Source organism: Bacillus rossius, chromosome 7 (genome assembly GCF_032445375.1).
Source record: "Bacillus rossius redtenbacheri isolate Brsri chromosome 7, Brsri_v3, whole genome shotgun sequence".
Classification (NCBI taxonomy): domain Eukaryota; kingdom Metazoa; phylum Arthropoda; class Insecta; order Phasmatodea; family Bacillidae; genus Bacillus; species Bacillus rossius.
Genome location: NC_086335.1, coordinates 55,657,789 through 55,683,497, shown reverse-complemented (window position 1 = coordinate 55,683,497; position 25,709 = coordinate 55,657,789). Strand labels below are relative to the sequence as shown.

Genomic DNA, 25,709 nt, shown 5'->3' with positions numbered 1-25,709 from the left:
GTTAAGCTAATCAGGGGTGGCTTACCAACAAAATCTAACCATATACAGTATTACAAATAAAAATGCCATCCACCCCCATGCCTTATTGGTAGGGACATGATATGGTGAGTTGCAATAAAACCAAAATAACGCTGAAAATCATTTCAAAACACAGCATAATCCCAAATGCAAGTTAATTTACCATATAGCCCCAAAATGTAAGTTACACTAGGGAATTAAGTAGCATTTAACCAAATCTTAATACATAAAATAAAATAAAAATATATTTTAATGTTTGAAATTCAATGAATGTCATTATTTTATTTGGGGAAAAAAAATTGTACCAAAGTGCATGGATCACAAAAATTAATTTAATTTGTTTTACTATGCATCTATTATTGAATCATTTTTAAACCTCGAATACTTGCTAATTTATTTTTATTGTTCTGAATATCTCTTTTACACCAAATAAATTTTATTACAAATTGTTTTATTGTAAAAATACAGCATGTAAATTTTACCACTCTTCTAGTGGAGAAAGTATTACAAAACAACTTTTATATATAAAAAAAAATAAAAACAATAACAAATATCCTATATTTGAAAAATTAAATTGACCTAAAAATAAGACCATAAAATCTTGTCTCTACTTATTGGTTATTTAGGATTCAAACCCAGCAGCCCTCACCAAAGTTGGCGTTCCAAACAACTGCTCTGCGATGGTACATGAGATATTTCATCAGAAGCACCAGTTTGGCAGCAAGTATTTTTAAGCTGGCTAGATATCGTCAAACATTTGCTACTTTTATTGTTTGTTTGGGTCTTTATTTTATGTGGTGAAATTAAGATGCAAGCATTATAAATGAGTGAGGTGTTGCATATAACACTGGGAAAAAAAAAAAAAAAAAAAAAAAAACACTATGACAAGCCAACCTAACAGTACAGATAAACAGAAAGATCAACAGCACGTACTACCACTATAGAACATGAGAACATAATATTTCTTCTGAGAATATAGAAAGGCAAATACATGTTATGCAGTTAACATACAAGACATTTATTTACACTCTATATATGACAGAAAACAATTTATAATTACGACAGATATAAGTTTTCACGTGGCCACTGGCATCTGCTGCCATCTGCTGCCATCAACTGGAACTGGTGGCGGGCGTGAGACCTGTGCGCAGGAAGTTGAACTCGCTGATGAATGTGTCCGTGTGGGATGGCTCCAGCGTCTTCACGGCCCGCCAGTACAGTTCGCTCACACACTTCTCTTCCCCGTGCTCGTGTTCGAATTTCACGTACTGGAGCCACACATCTGGAGTCAAAACAAACATCATTCTCAGTTCAAGATTTATTATAGTATTAACACTAAATATGCACGTATTAAAGTAAGGTTTTTTTATTGATGTAGTATTGAGAAGAATGGAAAATATGGATAACCCATTCTTAAAATGATTTTTTCAATGAAAAAAATTTATTTAATTTTTTTTTTACATATGCCACTGCTGCTTACACTGTATGTCATATGACTTACAGTGCAACCATGGTCTATGTAAAAAAAAAAAATAGATAACCCAATCAAAATTTGCCATTTAAGTCGAATCAACTACACAAGAAATACTGAGCCCTCTATTTTACAATAAAATCTACATGTTTTTGGCTTCAAATGTAAGTGAACGTAAAGTTTGTAAAATGTATACATGAATAAATAATAAATGGATTTTTAATGACAACTTAGGCATAAACCTTATAAACCTACCAAAGTTAGGTAGGATTTCTTATTGAAAAAATAAATTATTACATGTATAAAAATAAACAAAAAAGTACAAAATGAGGTGTTTAAAAAATTGCTAATCCCACTTTTAGTTAACATATTACTAATAAATAAATACAACAAAAGAAATATATATTTTAAATCAATTTAAAATAAACTGACAACAAATTAATTGACTTGATTGTGGGACGGAACTAATGTGGCTTACTGATAACCGATGCCGTAGTACACACTGACCACGAAAGAGTGCAAGTTATCAAACATGGCATACTTGGCACGAGATAGTGTGTGCATGGTGTATGTGATTGGCGAGTTATCTATATAAATATTCTACTAAATATGAACCATTCTGTACAGGCATTACATCAATCTGACATTATGCCAACCATCACTGACTACATTTTCATATGCAGTGAAGCAAATAGAAGTGGTAACATTTTAAAAAGTGTGTCTGAAAGAGAATTTACACATTGCACACTTTTGCATTTCTGTTAATTAAATAACTAAACTAACCAATAATAGATATAATTTCAACTTAAAAAAAAAAATGTTTCGAATAGGAAACATTTTTAGGCAACTTTTTACATGGGAAATAATAAGATATGTCTTATTGAGAAAATGGCCGGAGAAAATCATTTTATCGTAATAGATGGTAAATTGTATTGAGCGGGAAATGTCTTGAACATTTTTTACTGTTTTTGGAAGTTTCAGCTGATCAAAGTACAGATATAATTCAGTACGCAATTTTATACTTAGCAGAATAATAATAACAATCAAAGTTGTTTGGAGCAACACTCCCAATTTCTGCTTGCAGAAGTGCTCAGCAAAGTGCAAACGAGCCACTCACCTGTGTTGGTCTTGCCGAACTGCTCGCAGGCGGTGTTGAAGCACTTGCGCACCTGGTCCAGCTTCACCTCCGGCTGGAAGCACTCGAACGACACCATCTTCAGGTGCAGCTCCAGCGAGAACGGCGGCTGCATGCAGATGCTCTTGTAGGTCTTGCGTCCCGCTATGATACCTGGAATAACAGAGGAAAAGACTGAGAATTGCTGCGGACACACAGCTATTTGTTACAATTACCCACTGCACCAGTTGGTCAAATGTAGGCCTGTGCAAATAGTCAAATTTTCAGATAAGAATACAAATAATAAACTGATTCAACCTCGAATACTAAAACTTCAAAATAATGAATATCTGTTTTCTTACAAATACGTACTTGACATAGTAAAGTATAACTCATGAGTACGGATGTGCGAAAGTGACTTAATCCACACGAAATGAAAGTGAAAGAAAATTTATCAAGTTTCGCGAAAGTGAAACGAAAATGAAGTTTTCTATGAGATAAATATATTCTTAACGAAAGTTAAGCGAAATTTTTTTAATTAACAAAGAAAAAAAGTGCCCCAAAATTTGCTCTTCAGTAATAAATTCTATTACATAAATCATTTTGGTGCCTTTTGATGTATATATAAATATTACTATTTAATATAATCAACATCCGCCCCAGACCACACAACACAGCCCCATGTTACTCGTAAATTTCAAGAAGCAATCCAGATCTTGCAGCGCACAGACTATTTCCTTTACAGTCTTAATGTTGCAGTCTATGATAATATATTTATCACGTGCACGGTACTGATGAAAAAACACACAACTACTGCGGAACGGCCACCATCTTGCACCACTGTCACACATGGCTAGCTCAAGAAGCTGTAGACCAGGAAAGGGACATGGTCAAAACAAAACATAACAAATGGTTGCTGCCAAGTGGTCATTACACGCAGTGACTTGTTGACCTTTTTGTCTAATTGGCTGTATATTATGAGGATTTTATATGCCAGACAGAGTATGTAAAATTTAAATAAAGCCGACGACAATGTTCTTGTTTGGCCGTGCGCGAATAAAAGTAGGTACGTTTTTTGGTTATGTGTATACTGTAAATACTAAATAGTGTACTAACAGTTCTGGAATGTATGTTTTACGAATATAGCACTACACTACTGTTTGAAAGCAAATGAATCAGGTAATTTTTCAAATATTGCATGATTTTGTTTTGATTTGATACCTAGGCCTTCTGTAATCACGTTTGAATTTTGTTTACTTTATCGGCCATGATTGTTCAAATTATGATTTTACCGTATTTTCATTAGCGTGAGTTGTTTTCATCACCACGTTAATTAATCTTAATGGAAATCTTTTTTTATAATTAATGTCTTTATATGATTTGCAATTGTTATTAAGTTATTAGTAATAACATGCAAATCATATAAAGACATTACAGTAGAATCTCAGTGCTAAGTACTTACAGGGACCTCAAGTTTTTGTACTTAGTAATGAAACATACATACATACATATCATCTTTACAAAGAGAAAAAAAAAAAATATATAAAAATAGCTACAGGAGAGCCGCAATGCCATATGTATTCGCAACTGCGACTTGCTTTCTCCCCTTGTCTAGTTCTCTGAGTATATCCACTTTTTCCTTAAGCGTTAATTGCTTTCGTTTCTTTTTATCTCCAGGATCATTCATATCGTAGCACAAATACAATGCGGTGTCTAAATAACGTAACCTGAAAATAAACTCAACAATAACAATAAACAATCCCGGCACATTAGGGATGGGGAATATTTACTGTACCGGTGACTTTGTCACGGCGACTGCAATGTCACGTGTCACGGTGGTGACTTTAGCTATAAGTAACAGGGCCAATGTCACGTCTCTTCGCGCTTGTCGCTGCGATGCGTGTCACGGGTCACGTGTCGCTACGAGTGTGTCACCGTGGTGCGAGTCGCTGCGGCGTGGGTCGCAGGTCGCTAAGAGTAACGGCGCGGTTGGCATGTCACGGGTCACGTGTCGCTGCAGAGCGTGTCACTGGCGCAAGTTGCTGCGGGCGTGTCACTGCGGTGCGAGTCACAGGTCCCTAAGAGTAACGGCGCCGGGAAATTAATGGTGACTTGCCGCATCAGCAACACGTGACACACGAGTACTTTCTCGGCGAGGTATGCGACACTGGTGTGTCCAGTTACTCTGTTCAAAATCATTAAATGATTCACAAATTTTGTGAATCTGAACTAAATGTTATTGTCCAAATTTAAAAAAAAAAAAGCCAAACAAACACTGTTAATTCGGTGAGGTAGGATATTGCCAAGTTTTCGTGTTTTGCGTATTATTAAAAAAATGTGATGATTAATGTTATATTTTAATAAAAAAATATTTTATTTAAAAATATTTATAAATAATATAGAAGATATTTATTTCATGTGTAAAAATGCATAGTTAATAATTCCAATAAACTATGAACTAATTTGGTTTATCAATGATTACATGTTGTATGTCACATATATAAAAATATACAATTATTAGGAGATTATGTTACACTATATTTAATAATAAAAAAACTCCGGTTTTACATTTTAGCAACAAGGTCACTAACAGTGACAATGTCACGGTGACTTGACCCTGTGACTTTCATGTCACTGGTCACGGCGTGTCACAGGAACAAAATTTGTCACTGCTCCCATCGCTACGGCACATACATCAAATAGTATTTTTAGCGTAGCGTAACACTTTTGTCTAAATAATTAATACTTCTCTCAAACTTCCGTCTGTCGATGTATCGAATGGTGTTGTGTTGCTCACGTCGCATACTACGTATGGTATAATCTATGGTAGTGCGCGCAACTGTTTGTTAACTTTGTTTTGAGAATTTAGAGGTTAGAAAATACTAGGGATGGGACGAATCCACATTTTGGTCGAATCCGAATCCTTGTTCGAATCCTCAGTGTTTGTCATCGAATCTCGAATCCCAGTCCCACACTAAACTTCACTACATGTTATTAAAAAAAAATCACACATTTATTTTAAAAAATTACATAGGCCTATGTATTAAAAAAAATACATGTGTATTTATAAAATTATAAAATAAGTGCATAGTGTATACACCTGATATGAAATAGAGGCAAATAACCTCAAAAACCACACACGTAAGTTTGCATCTGTCTAATTCTCTGTTAAATTAATCATTCCTATGTTTTCAATAAAATACGTTTGTATAACAGACACCATTTAAAAAAAGTTACTTTTTTTCTGCAATATTATATTATTGAAGGTTGGAAATGACCGAGTAGTTATGTTAATTGACAAAATGCAGCGTAGTTTAGGTTATGTTTGTGCTATTTCCGTTACCTTTATAATATAGTTTAGGTATACAATTTTCTAGAGCTGGACGAACCTCCGTTCTCTGGTTTCGAAACGAGCCAAACCGAACCTCATACAGAAATAATTGTTTTGAATTAAAATGAACCGATGACTAGCATTTTGGTCTTTAATTGAGTGGTGAGAAAGAAAGGTTCTCCAGCCATATGTAAAATTTAAACATTATATAGCTTAGCTTATATATATACCAACTTTTAATTCATGAAGAAGTTACATCTAAATTTCAAAAAGACTATCTTCCTTTCTCAGTGTACACAAACCTACATTAAAAAAAATATATTATTATAAAGATGACGAACATTCAGCATAAGGCCAAATAACATATTTTTGTGGTAGACATAACCTAACATTTTTAATAAGTAAAACTTTTTAAAAGGACATTAAAAAAAAGTCGAATGTGAATTAAGTTACCTATCTACATTACAAAATCCGCTGACTGCAGTTGCTGTTTTCTTGGAAGAATGCTGCTCGTCAGAAGAAACTTTAGACATTTTTTGGGGTGGTTCTGGGTAATCTGGGTCGTCTTTATCTTTTCTCCATTTGGAAAACTAAAACGACGTTAGCCTGCTCATCGCAAATAACCTCAAGAACAATAATATTGTAAACGTAACGTAAGAAGTGTGGTTATAGAAATTTGCGTCGGAAAAAAGAAAACACGAGAAATAATGATGGCTGCCGCGACTACGCTAGTCAACTTAGTACCGTACTGTAAAATTTACTGGACCAGTACTTTTAATACACAAGATTAAATTAATATTTTCAGTACCTGACTGTTATAACCAAAAAGGCCAAAGAAAAGAAATACATCCCAGTAATTTAAAATACGTAATCATTTCCTACCGCATTTGTCTTGTGTTAACTTGATCACGTTAGTTTTGCCGAAATACGAGAGTTCTCGTACATGCGCTTTAGTTTAACGTATGGGGTACGCAATCTTTGGTGATTTTACAACACTTCTCGTACACGCACTATAGTTAAAGGTATAATATACAATTCCTTTGGCATTTGTACGATAGTTTATATTACGTAGTACGAGAAATGCATACAAAATTCTCTAAAGTAAACAAAAAGCAAAGCGCGCCTATATGAAAAAATTCTATGCGAGTTATGCGACGATTAATAATTTTTATTTTTATTTTGTCTGCGCTTGAAACTGTTGAGGCGACGATTATGCGATAAAAGTCGGAATATTACAAATAATGGAATTTTGTTGTGCTGTTTTGTGAATGGTCTCAAATGGGGGTTAGAAAATTAGAAAAACGTAATTTTTTTTAAACGAACGTTCGGTTTTTCGAATATATTTTATGAGGTTTCGAACCGAACGAAAGGGTTCGGTTCGGTTCGAAATTTTAGAACTTCGCCCAGCACTACAATTTTAAATTACTACCTAAAACTCTTAAAAACCCACCTCGAATCCAACCTCGAATCCCACCTCGGATCCTACGAATCCTCGAATACATAGGATTCGGTATATTCGACGAATCCAAGATTCGAAAATCCCATCCCTAGAAAATACGTTGCGGTGGTATTTGTGTACCGTATCTTTGTTCTACAACATTAATCATTTTGCTGGAAATTTATTTACCAGTTTAAGTAAATTTTGGTGTAGTAATGCCACGCTACTAGTAGAATTTATACGTTATACTGAAAATATGATACTTTAAACTGAAACCGTTTTGCATGGCGAAGATACAATTTTTGGCGGGGACTTAAAAAAAAATACGTTAAATGAAATATACGTTATAATGAGGTACGTTATTGTACCGGTATTATACTGTACATTTTTATTACATTACGAGTTCTTTTTCAACTAGAACAAACGAATTTCGGTAAGCTATTGAACTTTCGTTTGGCTCGAAATATTTCGCTAAAAACGAACTTCGACAGATGAAATTCTTACCGAAATCGAAAATGAAAGTGGCAAAATTTCGATTTCGGTTTCGGTATACCGAACATTCGCACAACCCTACTCATGAGCTTATATACCAATTTCACTGGTGAGAATGAGTCATTTGTGTGATATAATTACCATTTTTTTTATGTTTAATGGGACTTCATAATCAAAATCATGAACAATGAGCAACGTTTTAAACATGCAAGAAGTATTAAAAGTTTTTTTCCACTACTGTCTTGCTAAAATGTAATGGAAAAACTCATGTGAATAATTTAATACAGCATATTTGTCATTTCAAACTTGAAAACAAGTTATCATCATATTTTCAACGGCGTATAAATCAATAGTCACGATCGATCTAACACCATGTGATACAGAAGCAGCTTACTTGTTGTATATATCTATGACGAAACAGACATTCCGACTTAAAAGTATATAAATAAAAGTAAATTATAGTTTTATGAAATTAGCAAAAAATGTGTAAAATATTGCTAAACTCACATACAATTTACCTGGCTGCCGTTAACAACCACGACACGTGAATAACTAGAGCTTAAATATGTAAATATGACTTCATTCAATCACTAATTTGGGAAAAAAACATTAAAAAAAAATTCACATTTTCCTTAAAATAGATTGCAATGGATTTCACTGTATTTTGCGGTTTGAGAATTTTTTTTTTGAACAATGTGTAGAGTAGCAGGTTGTGCAATATAATTATTATAGCAGACTTAATGCAGGATTAAGCAGTAGTAAATATTAATTGTAATCTTTATTCCTAGACAAAAGGGAAAATGTCAAATTGAATATTAATACTATGTCTTGCATACACGGTCAGATACTAAATAGATACTAAAACTGGCACATAAAAATGTATACAATCTAAATAAAACTGTGAAATGTGAAAAATTAATTTCCTGGCTAACATTTAAGGAAAGACAGTTCCCTCCCTCTTTTTTTTTTTAAAAAATAACCAATATTCCATCAGCTCTATTATGTTTCTGATATCATACACACAGTAAAAAAAATAAAAAATAAATAAAAAATACGCACTTGAAATTCGGCCCAAATAACTTTGCCTTTGTGCAATTTTAGCAACTACTACGATTTCTCTTTAAGAACACAAAAAAAAAAAAAAAAAAATAAAAAATAACAGGTAAATAACACCATAAGGACATGAATTAATTATTTTTCGTCGAAAACCGTCAGCTTTTTCATGTTGAAAATATGATCATGAAAAAGACTGGTTCCTTGTATGTACATGAAAATGAGCGACAGTGAAACTGAAACTTAAATGAGGCAGAATCACGAACGGGCAGGTTTTAAATGTAATGAAACTAGATTTTTTAAAATGTTTTCTCTGCATTCGAGCCAGAGACTCAAGTTGCCGAAAGTGTTCCCTCCCCTCGTACCCTTGGTGAGCACGGCCCACTCGAGGTAGAGCGGCTTGAGGGCCCGCGAGACGGCCGGCGGCTGGGCCAGGCCCTCCTTGAACACCGTCTCCACCTTGGGGCGCTCCTTGCGGTCCTGGTAGTAGAGCAGCAGGGTCCTCCACAGGGGCAGCGCGGCCTCGGCGCGCCCGCCCACGCCCACCACGGCGTCGCGGAACACCCGGTTCACCGACACCTCGTCCCGCAGGGCGATGTGGAAGCGCAGCCGCAGCAGCCACAGCTCGGGGCTCTGGGGGAAGCGCTCCGTGGCGACGCGCAGCACGCTGTCCAGCTTGTGCACCTTGTTCGTGCTCTGCAGCATCTCCGCCTGCCGCCAATCACGAGCACCGATGACATCCGCCATTAATTACATACTTTCACAAACACTATTCTGACACAGCGTGACGTCCTGATTTTACGAACACACTTTCAAATGCCCTGATGCTAACCACTTCCAAATAAATAAATCACTTCAGTGGCGTAGCAAGGATTTGTGTATGGGGGGGTCCTCCCCCGGGAAAATTTGGATTTTGAGGGATTTTTAATAATGCTATTTTAGCAGTTTTCGGTTCTTAAATTTAAACATTGTAATGGTAAAAATTGTATTAATTTTAATATGAAATTTGTTTGAGTGATGAATAAGAAATTAAAATTAAAGATTTGGTGCTAAGGGGGGGGGGGGGGGAAGGTTTGTCCCCTAATTACCCCCCCCCCCCCCCCCGGCTATGCCCCTGAATCACTTTAGTCATTCTTTTCAAAATTCATAAAATTTTCAATTATAATTATTTTGTCAAAGTTTATGGTTAATATTTCTCATTATGACACATAAGGGGATATTTTTCAGAAACATTTTTACTCACTATCAGAATTAACAGCCAAGACTTAAAACTCTGGCACAAAAGAAATACCAACGATAAAAAATTGTAATTTTTTTTACACCATGGAACCTCGAACATGTGATGGTTTTCTCACCGAAATTCTGATAAAAAAACTGTGTTGCAGCTTCCATTAGGGCTTACCCACAGTTTGTAGTACTTCTGTGCCAGCTTGCCAGCAGCGTGAGCGCCCTGGAACGCTTCTCTCAGGAGTTTCTTCTTGAACACAGGCAGGTGCGTGGTGTCTTCGTTGATCTCCAACAGCGTGTCAATGTAGAGTGACCACATGCGCTCCGTGTTCACCTTCTTGAACGCTGCCACGTAAACACCCACACACAGCCTGCCACGAACACAACAGTCCTACTTTTGTAAGACAGCCAAAATTATAATTTTTTTTTTTTACAAAATATTAGCAATGGGCCAATAAAATCCTCAAATACCATTATATTTTAAGTATTCAAATGATAAGATGTTCGAGATGAATGATTTGGAGGAAATATAGTGAATTAAAAAAATAACAATGACAACTCTTCAAGTCCTATTACTGTTCTCCAATAAATTTTGCATTTTAATTATTTAATTATGATATACATTGATTCAGGAAATGATATTCATGAAATAAAAATTTAAAGAATAAATTATTCAATTACGGAAAAAGTGATTCCAAATTTGCCACCCGCTTCAGTCTTGGTTATGGATAATGCTCCATACCATTGCAAGCAGGAAGACAAACCGCCATCCAAGTACGACAGTAAATGTGCAATGATAGCTGGGTTGCAGAGAAAACGTATACAATGTGACAATAAAATGTGGAAAACAACACTTACCGAACTTGTTGAAAAACATTGACCGAGAGAAAAACGTTTCAGAGTAGACAGGTTAGCTGAGCTAAATGGTCATCGTGTAATTCGTCTGCCTTTCTATAATTGTGAATTAAATGCTATTGAGCTTGCGTGGGCCAAAATGAAGCGTTTAATTCGTGAGAACAATACTTCTGGTGAACTTTCGTTGCAAGCGTTGCAGTCACAAACCACCAGGGCCTTAGATTCCATCACAAGCACCGACTGGGAAGGTTACTGTCAACATGTGGTCAGTAAAGAGGACGAGTATTGGAAAAAGGACTGGGTCATGGAGGATGTATTGGAAAGTTTTATAATAAATGTGTGTAAAGACAGCGATGACAGTGCATCTGAACATAGTGACGCAACTACTGACAGTAGTGATGAATCTGTTCTTGCTGTCCTATTGTGACATTCATATACATGCTGCTATGCATCACTGTTTTTTCAGATTCTCTAAACAGCCAAAATTCATGTTTGAGAGAGTTATATTAATCTAAATACAAATGTTTTAAAACTTATTTGTCAAAAAAAAGTTTTTTCAGAGTACTTCGTCTTTGTTTGCTAGGATATTCTGTAACTATTATATTATGTTACTATGTACTGTGTTATGACTGTGTTATTTTTTCTGTTGCCAAACATTGTTACTATTATCGTGTTTTTAACGTTAACATTATTTAACACTGCTGTCATTCATCTTAACTTAAATCTCTTCTGGCTGCTAAATGGTGTTATAATAGCATGTCATTCATGTTATTTCTGAGTCAAAGTACTGAACGTTTTGTCAGTAGGATTGTACACGAAAAGAATATACTTTTATCTAGGGGTCAATTATTTTATAAAATACCCGAGGATGGTTTGTTAGAAATATGGTTTTCGGCACACTCAAAATCACTAAAATGGTTCTTTCAGAGTGCTGTTATGAAAAAAATACCAACCCGAGTGCATAGAAGTGGTAAAGTTCTTGACTTGCGTAAAAGTGTCATGTCGATTGTCTTCACGTTTCAGCCAAACAAAATGGAAAATAAAGCATCAGCAAGGGAGTTACCTGCAAGTCTTAATTAATTGTGTTTTCTACAGCAACCCACAATTACAAATTTAGTTCTTAACTTTAAAGTATTGTATAGCTATGTTTAACTATGTTTAACTAAGCTGCCCATACGAGCAAATAGTGCACTACCTTTAAATAATAAATTACCGTAAAGCATTATCGCATCTTTGTATCATTAAGGGGCCCGCCTACCTGGGCACACATACGGTGTGCAGAGCTTCAGGAAAAACAACGCGATTTCAAAACTACTCAAGATATCCGAGTGGGGCCTATTTACGAATAGCATTTAAGAGTTCGCTGAGGGCCGAAAAGTACTTTTAATTTCGGATTAAGTTTTTAAACTGTATTTTTAGAAGCGTTAAAATGCCTAAAACGCGTGTTTTCAGAGTAATTTTTAGGGATAAAACAATCAGTACAGATTCTTGAAAGCACTTAAGGGGCTTGCATAACACCTTTATCTTAATTTCTCCGCCATATAATGTTACGGTCACCGGTCAAAATTCACAGTTATCCTGTGACGACGAGACGAATGCGCGCCAGTTCAGAGACTTGCGCTTAGAGGCTATACCGCGCTAGAAGCATCAGCGAGCGTCGCGCTTATCATCCCGCCTCACTAACACACATACACCCCTGACGAGGCGGGCCCCTTAAGATCTGCGCTGTGTTGCACCGTACGTGAGATTGTTCTCGACCAATGTTTTCGGAACGGCATGAAGACTTCCAGGCCGTTGCTATCTGCGGAGCAGGCAAGGCAGGACGTGTCGATTACAAGGTCGCTGAGCTCTAGGGAGTCGACCCGCCAAGACGTCGCGGCCCTACAGTATTATAGCAGCACACTAAAGCAATTGCAAGTCATGTATTATATTGGATATGGATCTAACCCTCAAGGTCTGTTAAAAGAATATATTAACACTTATGTTGTTTGAGTTAAAATTGATTTAGGGCTGAAAACACCAACAGTTCTTGAGTAGTAGACACCTTTAAATCATGGTAGCTTGCTTTTAATTTAAGATTTTTGTAAGATATTTTATTTTTCCATACTCTCAGTTCAAATGACCATCCCTGCCTCCCAGGGAGGAACAAAGGACAGTTCGGGATCTCGGCACAATAAACTCCTTCGTTTATGTTCCAACACATCCTGCTGGTGCAACAGTATATTTTTTCCCCTAGCCTAACTAAAACTAAGTGTATTTGTTTGGGAGGAGTCTGGGTTAGAGAAGACTCTAGGAGCATCCCAAACCAAAGCCTGTGCGCCTAATCATGCAGGGTTTCAGCCACACAGAAAAGGTAGCATGCATTGTGTGCTTTGGTCGTGGATTGGTCAGCCATGGCAGCAATTAATGCCACACCATCAACTACCCCAGCAATTTTCTAAGATTCAATAACTTTTTTTCACGTGACTCAAGGGCCTTAAATGGAGGCTATACAGACACGTGCATGGGTCGCCCAAAATTTATGTCCCCCTACAAAAGCATTTTACAGCTGTTTACCGAAAGTCTACTGTATTTTCACGGGAAAAAATTTGGCTGCTAAACTTTAGTAGTACCGGGATTATATTTACTGTTCTCAGTGCTGGTTGATTTGATTTTTTGGTGGAACCGAGAATTTTGTTTTGGTAGTACCAAGAACCGGGCTTGACCCATCACTAATTATTTGCTACGTATTTCTCCCTAATGGTTTGAAAACAAAGTCTATCCTTATTTGTCATCTTGTATTCATAAACAATATAAACAATAAAAATGACTCACTGCCACAGGACACAAGATTACAATAACGCTGGCAAGGGCATAATTCTGCACTAAAAAGTTAAATTTTGACCAAAAATATCTTCCCACCAAAACAAAAACCAATTAACATGGAATAACACTATGGGAGAAGACGTAGTTACCCAATCATGTGTAATCTGCCAACGGGTGTGAATGTTACAGATTGATGAGCACTCTAAAATGGCATTACTTATTATGTATTGGCAAATTGAATCTAGCCCGGAATGAAATGAATACATGGTGAAATAATCATGGCTCTAGTAATAGGACTATTTGATTTTGAAGAGCTTGGCTAATGGTTTAAAACAATAATATAGGTTGCATATACACAGACAGGTGTCCAAAGACATAGAAGCAAGCATGGGTGGAGCATAAATCCCAAAGGAAGCTAGTGCCCCCCCCCCCCCCCCCTCGCAGGAAACAAAAAGCCCCTCTCAGAAGGGGTCCATTTGCACTTGCAAAATCGTAACCGTGAAATGGGAATGATAAACTGTATCCCGCTGGCTCCTTTTGGGGATCCTACAGATTTTCGCCCCTGGAAGCAAGTGTCATGCATGCATACAAAATCTTGTTTCATGACGAAAAGTTGTAAAATAATTTCCAAATTAAACAGTACTGACAGCAGAAGTTGAATGATATTTACACATGCATCAATATTATTAATACATATAACATATACCAAGATATTTTAAGACCTCATACTTGATACGTTCCCGCAGAGACTTCTTAGAGTCATCCTTGACAGCCCTATGTTCCGAGGGAAAAGGGCTGTCCGTGTAGTGGAGTCCCTCCAACTCACGCCTCGCCATCGTGTTCCAAGTGAGTTCGTCGTTCGGAAAGTTCTTCAGCAGATCACTGCATCATGACATCCACAAGTAAGACACCAATGTACGGTAGTACCCAGAATTAGCATGATGCATATAGAACAATTACCTAATACAACAAGAATCCTTACATGAGAAATGAATGACATACAAGCATGAATGCTGCAGTTTAATAAAACCATCTACAAAAAATTAGTTTGTAGCTCCTTGTGTATGACTATCCTACTGATAAGTGATCTCATTCAACATTCCATTTGAGGTATTGAATTATAATTAATCCTCCAATCTCAAAAAAGAATCATGATGTAAACTGTTTAGTACATAAGAAAACTTGTGTTAAAAATTAATTATAATATTTGTAGAAGTCATACCTATTTTGAATACATATCTGTATTGACAACTAAGAACTCACTTGATAATCTTCCTCTGCAAATTCTGTGTGAAATCATATTTACTTGCAGTAGACAACAAGGTGGTGATGAACGAAACGTCATTTATTTTCTTCACTGCCATTTCATACATTACTTCAGCAATTTTCCCTTCTTTGACCTGCAAACAGAATTAGCTATCATAGACGTTTGTTATCACTTAACAGCATATAAAATGGTTTTTACAAACTGTGAGTTTAAATAACAAATGACAAAAAAAAAAAAAACAATCTTACCTTATGATAAAGTAATTCCCTGATATGTTTCTCAACTTACTTATAAATAAAAATTTTTTTACAGAGAAAATTTATTAAAAGAGTAAAATTGTATGTATTAATGGGTCTCCAGCTAATTTTTTTAAAACTCATTATCCAAGAAATAATCTTAAAGTGGGATTTTCTTAAGAGAGATTTACATTTATACTGGAATAGATTACATTAAGCTAGTTACCTGGTATCGGAACTGTTTAAAATAATTTCCAGTGAAGAACAGAGATACAATTCAGAGTTATTCTAGAACTTTATAAACCCCCAGCACAAACTAATTTAAGTAGCTGAATGATAAAAGATCACTTTTACAGGATCACTTCAAAGTGCTCATTATTTAATTCACATATCAATCTTTCGACAACTTATACACAAACTTCCATTTTACAATTTTTCTTTATACTATTCATTAAATTTCAAATGGGGATGAGTAATTTTTTCAAGTACAGTAGAACCTCGCATATCCGACCATGGTGGGACCAGGCCATGGTCGGAACGGCCAAAAGGTCGGATATCGGGAGGAGCAAAAAAAACGACTTTCTCAGATAGAAAAACAGCTATATCGTACTTTAATACAACTTTATTGTAAAGTATGTACTTATAAAAATGTTGCTGTATATATTTCAAACATTTACTGTTTTTAAATTAAATGAGATCAATAAAATCTAAGCATACCTTATTTAAAGAATTCAGTAATGGACTTTTGTTTTAATTTTGTCAATCTTGACTTTGCAGAAGTGTCCCTCCACTTTTTTGCCCACAATACGTCCATTGGGTTTGCATTTGGATGTTGCTCAATGTATTTCAGCGCAACTTCGAAGGCGTCCTTAGCAGCAGAATGACTCACTACGTTGTCACCGGTGGTTTCGTCTTCATCCGAGTCGATATCTTCTTCCACGGCTTTGTTCTGCACAACAGCGATAATTTCGTCGTCATTTAGTTCTTCATTGGTGTCTTCCGAAACATCAGCTTCAACAAACCACTCTTCTACATCATTCATCTGGAGATCATGCTGAAACACTTGTAAATTTTGTAATACTTCTGTGTTGTCTGTCTCAACTTGTGCTTCTGTCTCAGGTTCTTCTTGTTTCAATGGTGGCCAAATCTTTTTCCAAGCCTTCTGAAGGGTAGTTTGATTAATTTCGTCCCAGGCTGCAGCAACGGTGTAGATTGCGTCTTTTATGTTGAAACTTTTCATCGCCTCAAAAAGGTTACCTCCTTCTGTTTTGTCCAGCAGAGAGCCGACATATTTTCTTCTGTATCTTCTCTTTAACAACTCGATGACGCCCTGATCCATAGGTTGTATTAAAGGTGTAACATGGGGCGGTAAAAATAAAGCCTTGATGTTTCCTTTATTTAATTCACATTCAGAGGGGTGACTAGGAGCGTTATCTAACAGCAAAACAGCACGAGCAGGTAAGTTTTTAGACTTTAAATGTTTTTTTTACTGCGGGGACAAATTCGCCAAAAAAACCACTCCTTAAATAAATCGCCATCCATCCAAGCAGATGATTGATTCCGATAGAAAACTGGAAGTGTTGCCATGTTTAGATTTTTGAATGCTCTTGGTTTCTTAGATTTTCCTATGACGAACAGCGGCATTTTGTGGCTTCCCGTGGCATTGCTACAAGTTGCAATTGTGAGCCTGTCTTTAGCCAGCTTTGTTCCTAACACAGGTTCATTTTTAGCAGCTAGAGTGGTTTTTGGAAGCATTTTGTAATTTAGGCCTGTTTCATCTACATTGTACACTTGTTCGGGTACAAGTTTCTGTTCTGTGACCAACTTCTCAAATGTTGCTACAAATTCTGTAGCAGCATTATCATCAGCTGAGAGTTTTTCCCCCGCAATAATAAGATGTTGTATGCCATGACGCAACTTCCATTTATGTAGCCACCCTTCGCTAGCGCTAAATTTTTCTAGATCACCTCCCAGCTTTTCATGCAATTTTATGGCTTTTTCCTTTACAATGGGGCCTGACAATGGTATTCCCTTGCGCCTTTCCTGACAAAACCAAACCCATAATGCTTCATCGACAAGTTCAAGTTTTGGTTTTTTCAACATTTTTCTACTTTTTAAGGCATCTTCTGTCTCAACTGTTGTTGAGTACGTTTCCAGATTTTTACGGTTTTTTTCCCAATCTTTTATCGTAATCACCCCTACACCCAACTCAGAAGCTAATTTAATAACAGACTCTCCATGGTCCAATCGTTGTAAAATCTCAAGTTTTTGTTGCAGAGAAACACAAAAACGTTTACGTTTTTGAGTTGCCATTGTCACACACGTAAAGCACTACGTATTGCACACTTTAAATTCTGTAGTCGTGAATAAATAATGGGGAAAAACACAAACAGTATTGACGTTAACAAACACAGAACTGTACAAGATTATAGTCAGAGCACATTACACATCAAGATTCACGGCTGAACTGACAGTTTTTGATACGAAAACAAAGCATATCGTAGATGAGTCACTCCTTCAAGCATAACAGGCTCACCAACCGGAAGCGCGTGTGAATCACCGACAGTCGGACACTAGGTCGGATATCGGGAGGAGTCGGTTGTGGGAACGTCGGATATGCGAGGTTCTACTGTACGTATGTGTTTAATACTAAACACTGTAAAATACTTTCTTATTGGTTATGATATGCATCATGTTTTTTAAGGGGGGAAAAAAAATCAACAACACCTACCTATTTCCATTGGCGGATGTATGTCTGATCCTCCCACGGTATTACTTGAATTTACGTATTACCAAAAAATTTGTACCATGAGTGATTAGGTACCCAATATAATATTGATGATCATTCATCCTATTATTCATGCATAGTCCTCAAAAATTAGAATAATTTAGCAAGGGAAAAAAAATCAAGTGGAAGAGTAAACTGCTTTCACTTCATTCATGCTCCAATAAGAATGGTGCATATTTCCAACAAATTTTTTTTTAAGTAAAAAAATACCTACTTTATTTTGAACAGAAAAATATTGGTATTTTTTTTTTAATAACCAAGTTAACTACAGTAGAACCCTTTCATTAATGTTGCTAAAAAAAATTTCAAGTGTCCATTAGTTGAAAAACTTTGAAGTTGAAATTATTAGCTTTTAAATTCCACACTAGAAGTTAACAGCGAACCTGTAAAAGTGGCACCCACATGAATTAAAGAGTTTATTTAACGTGATGTCGACATCAGGGCAATGAGATGAACGCGGAGCGCTGACAGAACGAGTGGGCAGGTGAAACAGGAGAACCTTGAGGAAACAAGCTACCAGCTCACAGAAAACATCTGCCACGTTTCCCTCTTTCGAGGAAGCTGGGTTCGAAACCCCTGGGAATAGAGCAAAGTAGTTAATATTTTTTTTTTTTGTAAGAGTTGAGTAATGCTACATTCACAAAGTACGTACCAGATACCACGCAGTATTTTCCATATTTGTTTCAAATACCGAACGTCGGTTTGCAAACAGACAAAGTAAATAATTTAAAAATCCACAATCAAAACATTCACAAGGTAAGGGAAGCTGCAAATGAAGAATCTCACCTGGTCCAATCCAACCATTTCCACGTGATCCTGAGACGAGCAGCCCGCAGCGTTGTCGGCATCCCCTGGGAGGCGCGAGTCGCTCGAGTTGGCATCCTTGTCCTGCTGGCCGGACTCCTTGCGCTTCATGTCCGCGTACGTCAGTTCCAGCTTGAACAACTGCAACCCCAGAGCTCACTCTGTGGTCACCTGTCCCGGCTTCCCGGTTTCTATAACTACAGCAACAGCACCCTCGCCGATACTTTCAAAGTCGCTTTCAACACTTATGCACCGAGTGCTACGAAAAAAAAGTTTAGTACTGATTTGATTTTTTTCAACCTTAATTACATCACACGCATCTGTAATGCATCACGAACATTGAGGTTAATTAACATCTTAACAAAAAACTCATTTGACAGGTAAGCTCATGCATAACAGTCAAGAGATACAATTTTATGGTTTTATTTATTATGAATTCTGTTTATTCATAAAGATAGCATATTATTCCACAAATAAGACATTTAAAAGTTTTATAACACTTATTTCACCAATAGCGTCATTCTTATGATACATGTTGCACTTTTTATGATATAATAATTTGTAACACACCTATAACTACTCTTAACAATAAATATAAATCAGCAAGTATTTGTGTTTGGAAAATTAACCAACGTAATAATGTAAAAATGAGTTTCTATGAACGGCTGCAACATCAAAAAAAGTTTTAAAAATTTACAATCTATTGAGTACATTGTGAAATTTCAGAATAAATGTTATTTTATTTTGTGGCAAAATATAATTTTGTATAAAGAAAGTGTTATTGTTTATTTATAATCAGTTTGTCTATGAAGAGTTTTAAAGAATGGAAGCATGGAATAAATTAACATGAAGTTCAACATTTTGTTAAAAAAAGTAAAAATATATATTTTTTATTATTGTGTGGTGAAAGTTCATATGTTGGTATGGCTCTAGGACTTAATACATGCATCATGTGTTGTCATAAAAAGAAGGTAAATAGTATTGATATAAACCATTATAGTTAGAATATTTAAAGTTTGATTCATGTTCCAAATATTAAAATTTGATTCAGAAAATTGTTGTCTGCATTCTTCACCAGAGGTTGAGTGCGGTGATTGTGCTAGTATTCAAAAGAGCTATGAGTAGTAAATTAAGTATATAAGAAAAAATTACAGTAAAATAATTACAGATTATTACAGTTGAATAACTACAACACACATACACTTAGTAAAAATTTCACACTAAATAAATTAAATTCATTTAGTGAATTTAATATATTAAAAGAGTAAATTTTTTTGACTTAAGTTAAATTTTTATTAAAAATGCTGAGCGAGTTCATGATTTAAGTTGTATCTACTGTTTTTAAATAGTTGACCTCTTGAGAAAGTGTAACATTTCATTTCCTTCGAAACTGTTAAACTGAACAAAGTTTTCCTCGACTGCATCAGCGCTACCTCCAAGTGCAGCAAGCGAGACTCCGGGTGGAAGCGCAGCCCCCTCATGAGGTACTGGCGAGCGTTCTCCACCGAGTTCATCTCCTCGAACTCGACGGTGGCCGCGCACTTCCACAGGCTGGGCTTGTCGCTGTGGATGGCCAGCATGCGGGCCAGCATGTTGCTGGCGCTCGAGTGGAAGCCCTGGGGGGCAAGCACGCGCGCCACTTTCAAGCCCTCGTGAACATCCGTACTGGCAATGGAACCTTCCTAGTCATCTGCTCCGATTTTAACATTAATGACATTACTCGTTTACACAAAAAAAAAAACAAATTTTAATTTCAACTTACACTGTGGGGCTACAGATACAAACCCATTTGACCCATTTGCCATCACGCTAGCTTACCTATTACTCATGTAAATTTTCCTAACCATTTAATATAAATAATCGTTGCTGGTATATTTTTAAATTCTAAATGGCATTTAATTATTTTTTGTATTTTAGAATAAATTTTTTTGGGGGGCTCCTCCTTTGCCACCCCTTATGACCAGTTTGCTCTCGATCAGGGCTGGAATCAGCCAATCGAGCGGTTGCACGCAACACACGGGCCCATGACCATCTGAGGCCTGCCAAGGCTCAGGCAGTGCTGTCCGCACTGACGAGGAATCACTCATTCACCAGTAAATAAATCGAAATCAATCATGATGGCACATTCTTGATAATATAACAAATACAAATAATATCCTATTTATGCAGAGAAGAGTAGAGTTTTTCAGATATAGTGGAATCCTATTTCCATTCTTAACAAAGCAAAATAATTTTGTAATTGTTATAGACTTAAAGAAAATATATTTCTACTATTGTTTTATAACATTAAAATATGTATTTAACTGGACGATTACCCTCTTCTTTTTGGAGATAAGTCACAATGAAACACACATTTTTGAAAAAGAAAATTTAATTTAATAGAAAAACTGCATGAAAGAGACACACTGCTGACACATTTGGCTTTCACAATGGGTTAATGGCAAACATCTCATTCTCTACGGCTAATAACTAGTCTGTTGTAAAATTTTCTTCAAAAATTGGGACTCGGTAATAGCACTCACCACCCTCTTGCAGAAGCTGAGGTACCACGCCCAAATACGGATGTCATCTTTGAACACCGTCACTGCAATCCTGAACAGCCTGTTGAGGCGGTTGGCAATGCTGTACTCTATATCTGCTTTGCTCCCAGACAAACCCATTTTCTGAAACAATCCCCACGTGGCACACACCCATGTACATGCTTGAAGCATGTTACCCGGCTCCCTTCAATTATGTTTTTTTAATGCCTGTACCCACTGAATTTATATTTTACCTGGTTGTCTATTCAAATTACATTTTATTTGCTAAGTTAACTTTCACTCAATATTTCAGTTAGTTCAACAATTTCAGCTAACTGTAACTAGTTTATTTTCTTTGCAAACTTTAATGGTCTCATGATTTTTGTGTAGCACCTAATTAGGGCACTCTGAATGTGGCAGTGTTTACTCGTGCGTGCTGAAATTACGGTGGAACTTGTGTTTTGTTGAATAGCCACGCCGCGGTGCATGGAACTGCATGAGCTCAGCGGCGCTCACGGAGAGTTGCTTCGTGACGGCCTGGCGCGGCGGACTAGCTGCGAGGGGTGCGACACCAGGGTGGAAGGACCAATCAGCTGAGCTGGGCTCGCTGCGGCCTGTCTTCGCGACCGTCTGCGAGTTCTGCCCGGTCCTGCCTGTGCTAGCAAGCTGCCTGTCTTCAGCCCGTGAGGCCTACGAACGGACAAGTGAGGTGTCGACGCCAACATTTCCTCTGTAGCCTGGCGAGTTAAATCGACCGGCAGAAAGATTTTGATTCCCCTGAACATTACACACTTTTGTCGAGACTGCCCAACGATTGAGTCAGTGCCCCATAACTTTTTTTTTATTTGGCTGTGGGTCACCCCATGTCAAAGTCACTCAACCCGAAAATTTTATTATTTTTATGAGACTTACACGAATCATCCTTCATGATTATAAAAATAAGAAAATATTTTCAGAACTGTTTTATTTTATTGCATTTTTTGTGTAATTAATTAACAAAATTTTGAAAAATCATCATTATGTAGCTTGCCTATACTTAGAGAACTGCTAGACCCCTCATTTTAAAGAGCACCTTACAAGATCTGCCACAGTAGTTTGCGATGCATTTGGACACCTTGGTATTTGCACCACCCTTGGGTTGTCCTAACAAGGTTAGTCGAGGCCTGTGGTCAACTGGTGAGAGATTTCTGCAAGTAAACACTAATGTCTCTGATTTGGTAGAGTTAATATTTATTCGCCAAGTCGTGCATCACAGTTAGTGTGGATTGCAGTCTGTTAGTGGCTAGTCAAAAAGTGATAGGCCTACCTATCTTGAAAAGAATGTACTCACCAGTGCTCAGAAGCAATACTAGAGTCAAAATGAACTTACCTGCCTTCGAACTTTAACAAGATTCAGGACATCTATTTCATACTGAATGTATCGAAGGAAATCCTCTTCAGATTTAACTTGCCTTTGAATTTTTGCTTCAAATTCCTTTCGCATTTTGCCTATTGTCCTGTAAAAAAATTGTGTAATTAATAAAGATCACTGGCTTTCGCTGATATGTTAGAAATGCTCGACTTGTGGAATCTAGTTGCACCAAAACTGCAATGGCGTATGTCCAGGAAATTGTATTAAATCTAAGATAAGAAGTTATTTTTGAGTAATTGTAGTAACAAAATAGTATGCATTAATCATCAATTGTGTGATTAAACAGGTATTTAAAATAAATTTAAAATAAAATTTAAAAAGTAATGAGATAAAATCAGAACAATTAGAACATATATAGTAAAAACTGATATCGTAGGCAGGCAGTGGTAAAGTTTATAATGATTTAACAGAGCTGTTACGGTGTGAATTGTTGTGACAGTGATTGTCATAATTTTTTATTTAATTAATGGTTCAACAAATATTTTTCTTGAAGTATGTTAAAGTCTGTACAAAAAATGCCAGCATTTACAATAACCCTTACAAAGGTGAGTATTTTTGCTATATTGCAATCACAATTTTGAATGACTGAGATTCATAAATGTTTGTAGCTGATCAGCTAATGCTACTGAGTTTTATAGGATCCAGTGCAATTAAAAACATAAAGCTTATTAATAATAAAAATATTTTCATACATATTCTTAAAGGTGTTTTTGTGATTGCAACTATAAAGATAGGTTAATTTATCAATTAACTGTTTTAAGTTCGCCTGCGCAGTAACGCAAATGCCACCATGTGCGAGTCTCTTCTATACTCGCAAACAGCTTGCCTAAATGATTAGAGATACCTTAAAATTTTAACTTGTAGCATCAGTTATGAAGTGAGATTGGTCGATTAAGTTAGATATATTTGAAATACTTTAAGATCACGCAGATGGTTGGTTAGGTTAAGTTAGCCACATTAAAATACTTTTAAATCCTGTGAATGGTTGGACAGGTTAGCTATATTAAAAATACTATAACGGGCAATTGGTTCAATTAAGTTGGCTATACTTTTAATTGCAATTTCTACTGAACCACTCAAATGATTGAAGAGTATTTTTAATGTAGCTAACCAACCTATATAATAGTACATTTTTTTACAGTATTTTGAATGTACTTTACCTATTTTAACTAACCTTTCTCACTTCTTTTAAAGTATTTTTAATGTAGCTAACCTAAACCAAACGACCATTCACGATATCACAGCTTAAGGCCGGGCTACATTCGCAATAGCACGCAAACAGCACACAGGTAGCACACACGCACAGAGATAGCACAGAGCTTGATGCTACATTCACGCACAACACAACACAAAAGAATACCGGAAGCATTCAAAAAAAAATAATTTTACGAAATGTTCATAGCTATAAAACCAGAAATAGATATTTAATTGATGTCAGTTATAAACAACTATGTAAATCATATATGAGTTTTGAAAATGTAATTACCCTTGTGTGCAAGGACAGTATCTTTTGATAAGTATGAACAAATCTTAGAACAATGGCTCATATCCAATCCTTTATAATCACTAGACGAATGGAACAATTTAAATTTTAATGATCTTACGTTTGTGTAAAGTTATATTATTGTTAAGATGTTTTTCTTTAAACTTAAAAATGTGTATTTATATATTATCATTATATATTTTCAATGACAATGTCTATTGCACCCTGCGTCTAATGACAATAAATATTATCAATTATCTATCAATTATCAAATCTGGCTTCTTTAACACATTCATACACGGACTTCCAAGCATTTAATTTAGCTTCTTCATTTTTGTATCCTGCGGATCCCGTCATACAAAATATTTTTACTTTCTATTACAGCTATCAAATAGCTATCAAATGTGCCTTCCATTTTTATGTTATTGTGTGTTTCAAAACAATAACAAACCACTCAAGTCAACAGCACCAATACTTTCGTGACAATTGTTCTTTTATAAGCCCACTAGAGTAGTACTTAAACTGTTTGCTGATTGGCTACCACCAGGGTCGCGCACAGAAAATAACCTAAAAGTTAAAAGTTAATGAACTTTCTGTGCGCGTGCTATTTGCCAATATGGCAGCTCATATCTAATAGTGTATGTTGAACTTCTGTGCGTCTGTGCTGTTTGCGTGCTATTGCGAATGTAGCCCGGCCTTTAGTGATGTATAAAAACCTAATCAAACCACTTGATAAAATAGTTAACTATTCAAGTATCATAACGTCCTCTTAGAGAATGATTGATAAACATGCAAAGAAGTACAATAAAGACATTTTGAAATTAATTTTTTCTCAGAAAAATATATCTCCAGAATTACAAAAACTCGCTAGTGTGCAGGGTCAAGAAGTCGGCGTAAATTGTAGGGTAAAATACATACTGTATTAAGTAACTTAGGTTATTAGAAAAAAAATAAAGCGTGATTTCGTTTAAGAGAGGGGAATCAAGAGGCTAATTTGAAACCACAAAGTTCTAAAATGATATAATTGCATTAAAAAAATATTTAAAAAATATTTAACAACCTGACTTCTTGTTTATCAAACATGTTCGTTCTTTCCATTTGTTCCAACTCTTGGATCATTTCTTCCATACGATATTCTATGAATTCTGCCATTTTAAAGTATGTGATATGTTACTACACAAAATAAACAGCAAAATAACTTCTGTAACAGCCTGCTAGAATTTGAATACGATGCACGAGGCAAATAACCAAAACCTAACCTCCACAAAAAAAAACCAAACAACAATAAATAAAATACAGCATAGAGCCACAGCAACACAGGAGAAACGCAACTCATTTATAGAGTACACAATCATATAGATAGGTCTGGCAAACTCCTAAACTTTGCCATGGTGTAT

At 36.0% G+C, this 25,709-nt stretch overlaps 1 protein-coding gene across 1 annotated transcript; it reads right to left on the bottom strand.

The window, feature by feature from the left end:
- Positions 1 to 1,015: 1,015 nt before the first annotated feature.
- Positions 1,016 to 25,709, bottom strand: LOC134534088 (U3 small nucleolar RNA-associated protein 6 homolog). The gene is made up of 11 exons (XM_063372119.1): positions 25,373 to 25,709; positions 22,788 to 22,914; positions 21,422 to 21,562; positions 20,333 to 20,515; positions 18,882 to 19,040; positions 15,068 to 15,204; positions 14,534 to 14,686; positions 10,320 to 10,515; positions 9,283 to 9,628; positions 2,607 to 2,777; positions 1,016 to 1,300 (listed from the first exon to the last, which is right to left on the bottom strand). The coding sequence occupies exons 1-11, from the start codon at positions 25,462 to 25,464 to the stop codon at positions 1,131 to 1,133; spliced, it is 1,875 nt and encodes a 624-aa protein (XP_063228189.1). The 5' UTR covers positions 25,465 to 25,709; the 3' UTR covers positions 1,016 to 1,130.

Bases quoted from the DNA above. Each gene is read 5' to 3' on its own strand.
- LOC134534088 (XM_063372119.1), bottom strand. From the start codon at position 25,464: ATGGCAGAATTCATAGAATATCGTATGGAAGAAATGATCCAAGAGTTG. The intron at 10,516-14,533 runs GTATGAGGTCTT...TGTTCGTGGCAG, and splicing joins TCTCTGCGGGAACGTATCAA to GCTGTGTGTGGGTGTTTACG. The intron at 1,301-2,606 runs GTGAGTGGCTCG...TTTTGACTCCAG, and splicing joins GTTCGGCAAGACCAACACAG to ATGTGTGGCTCCAGTACGTG.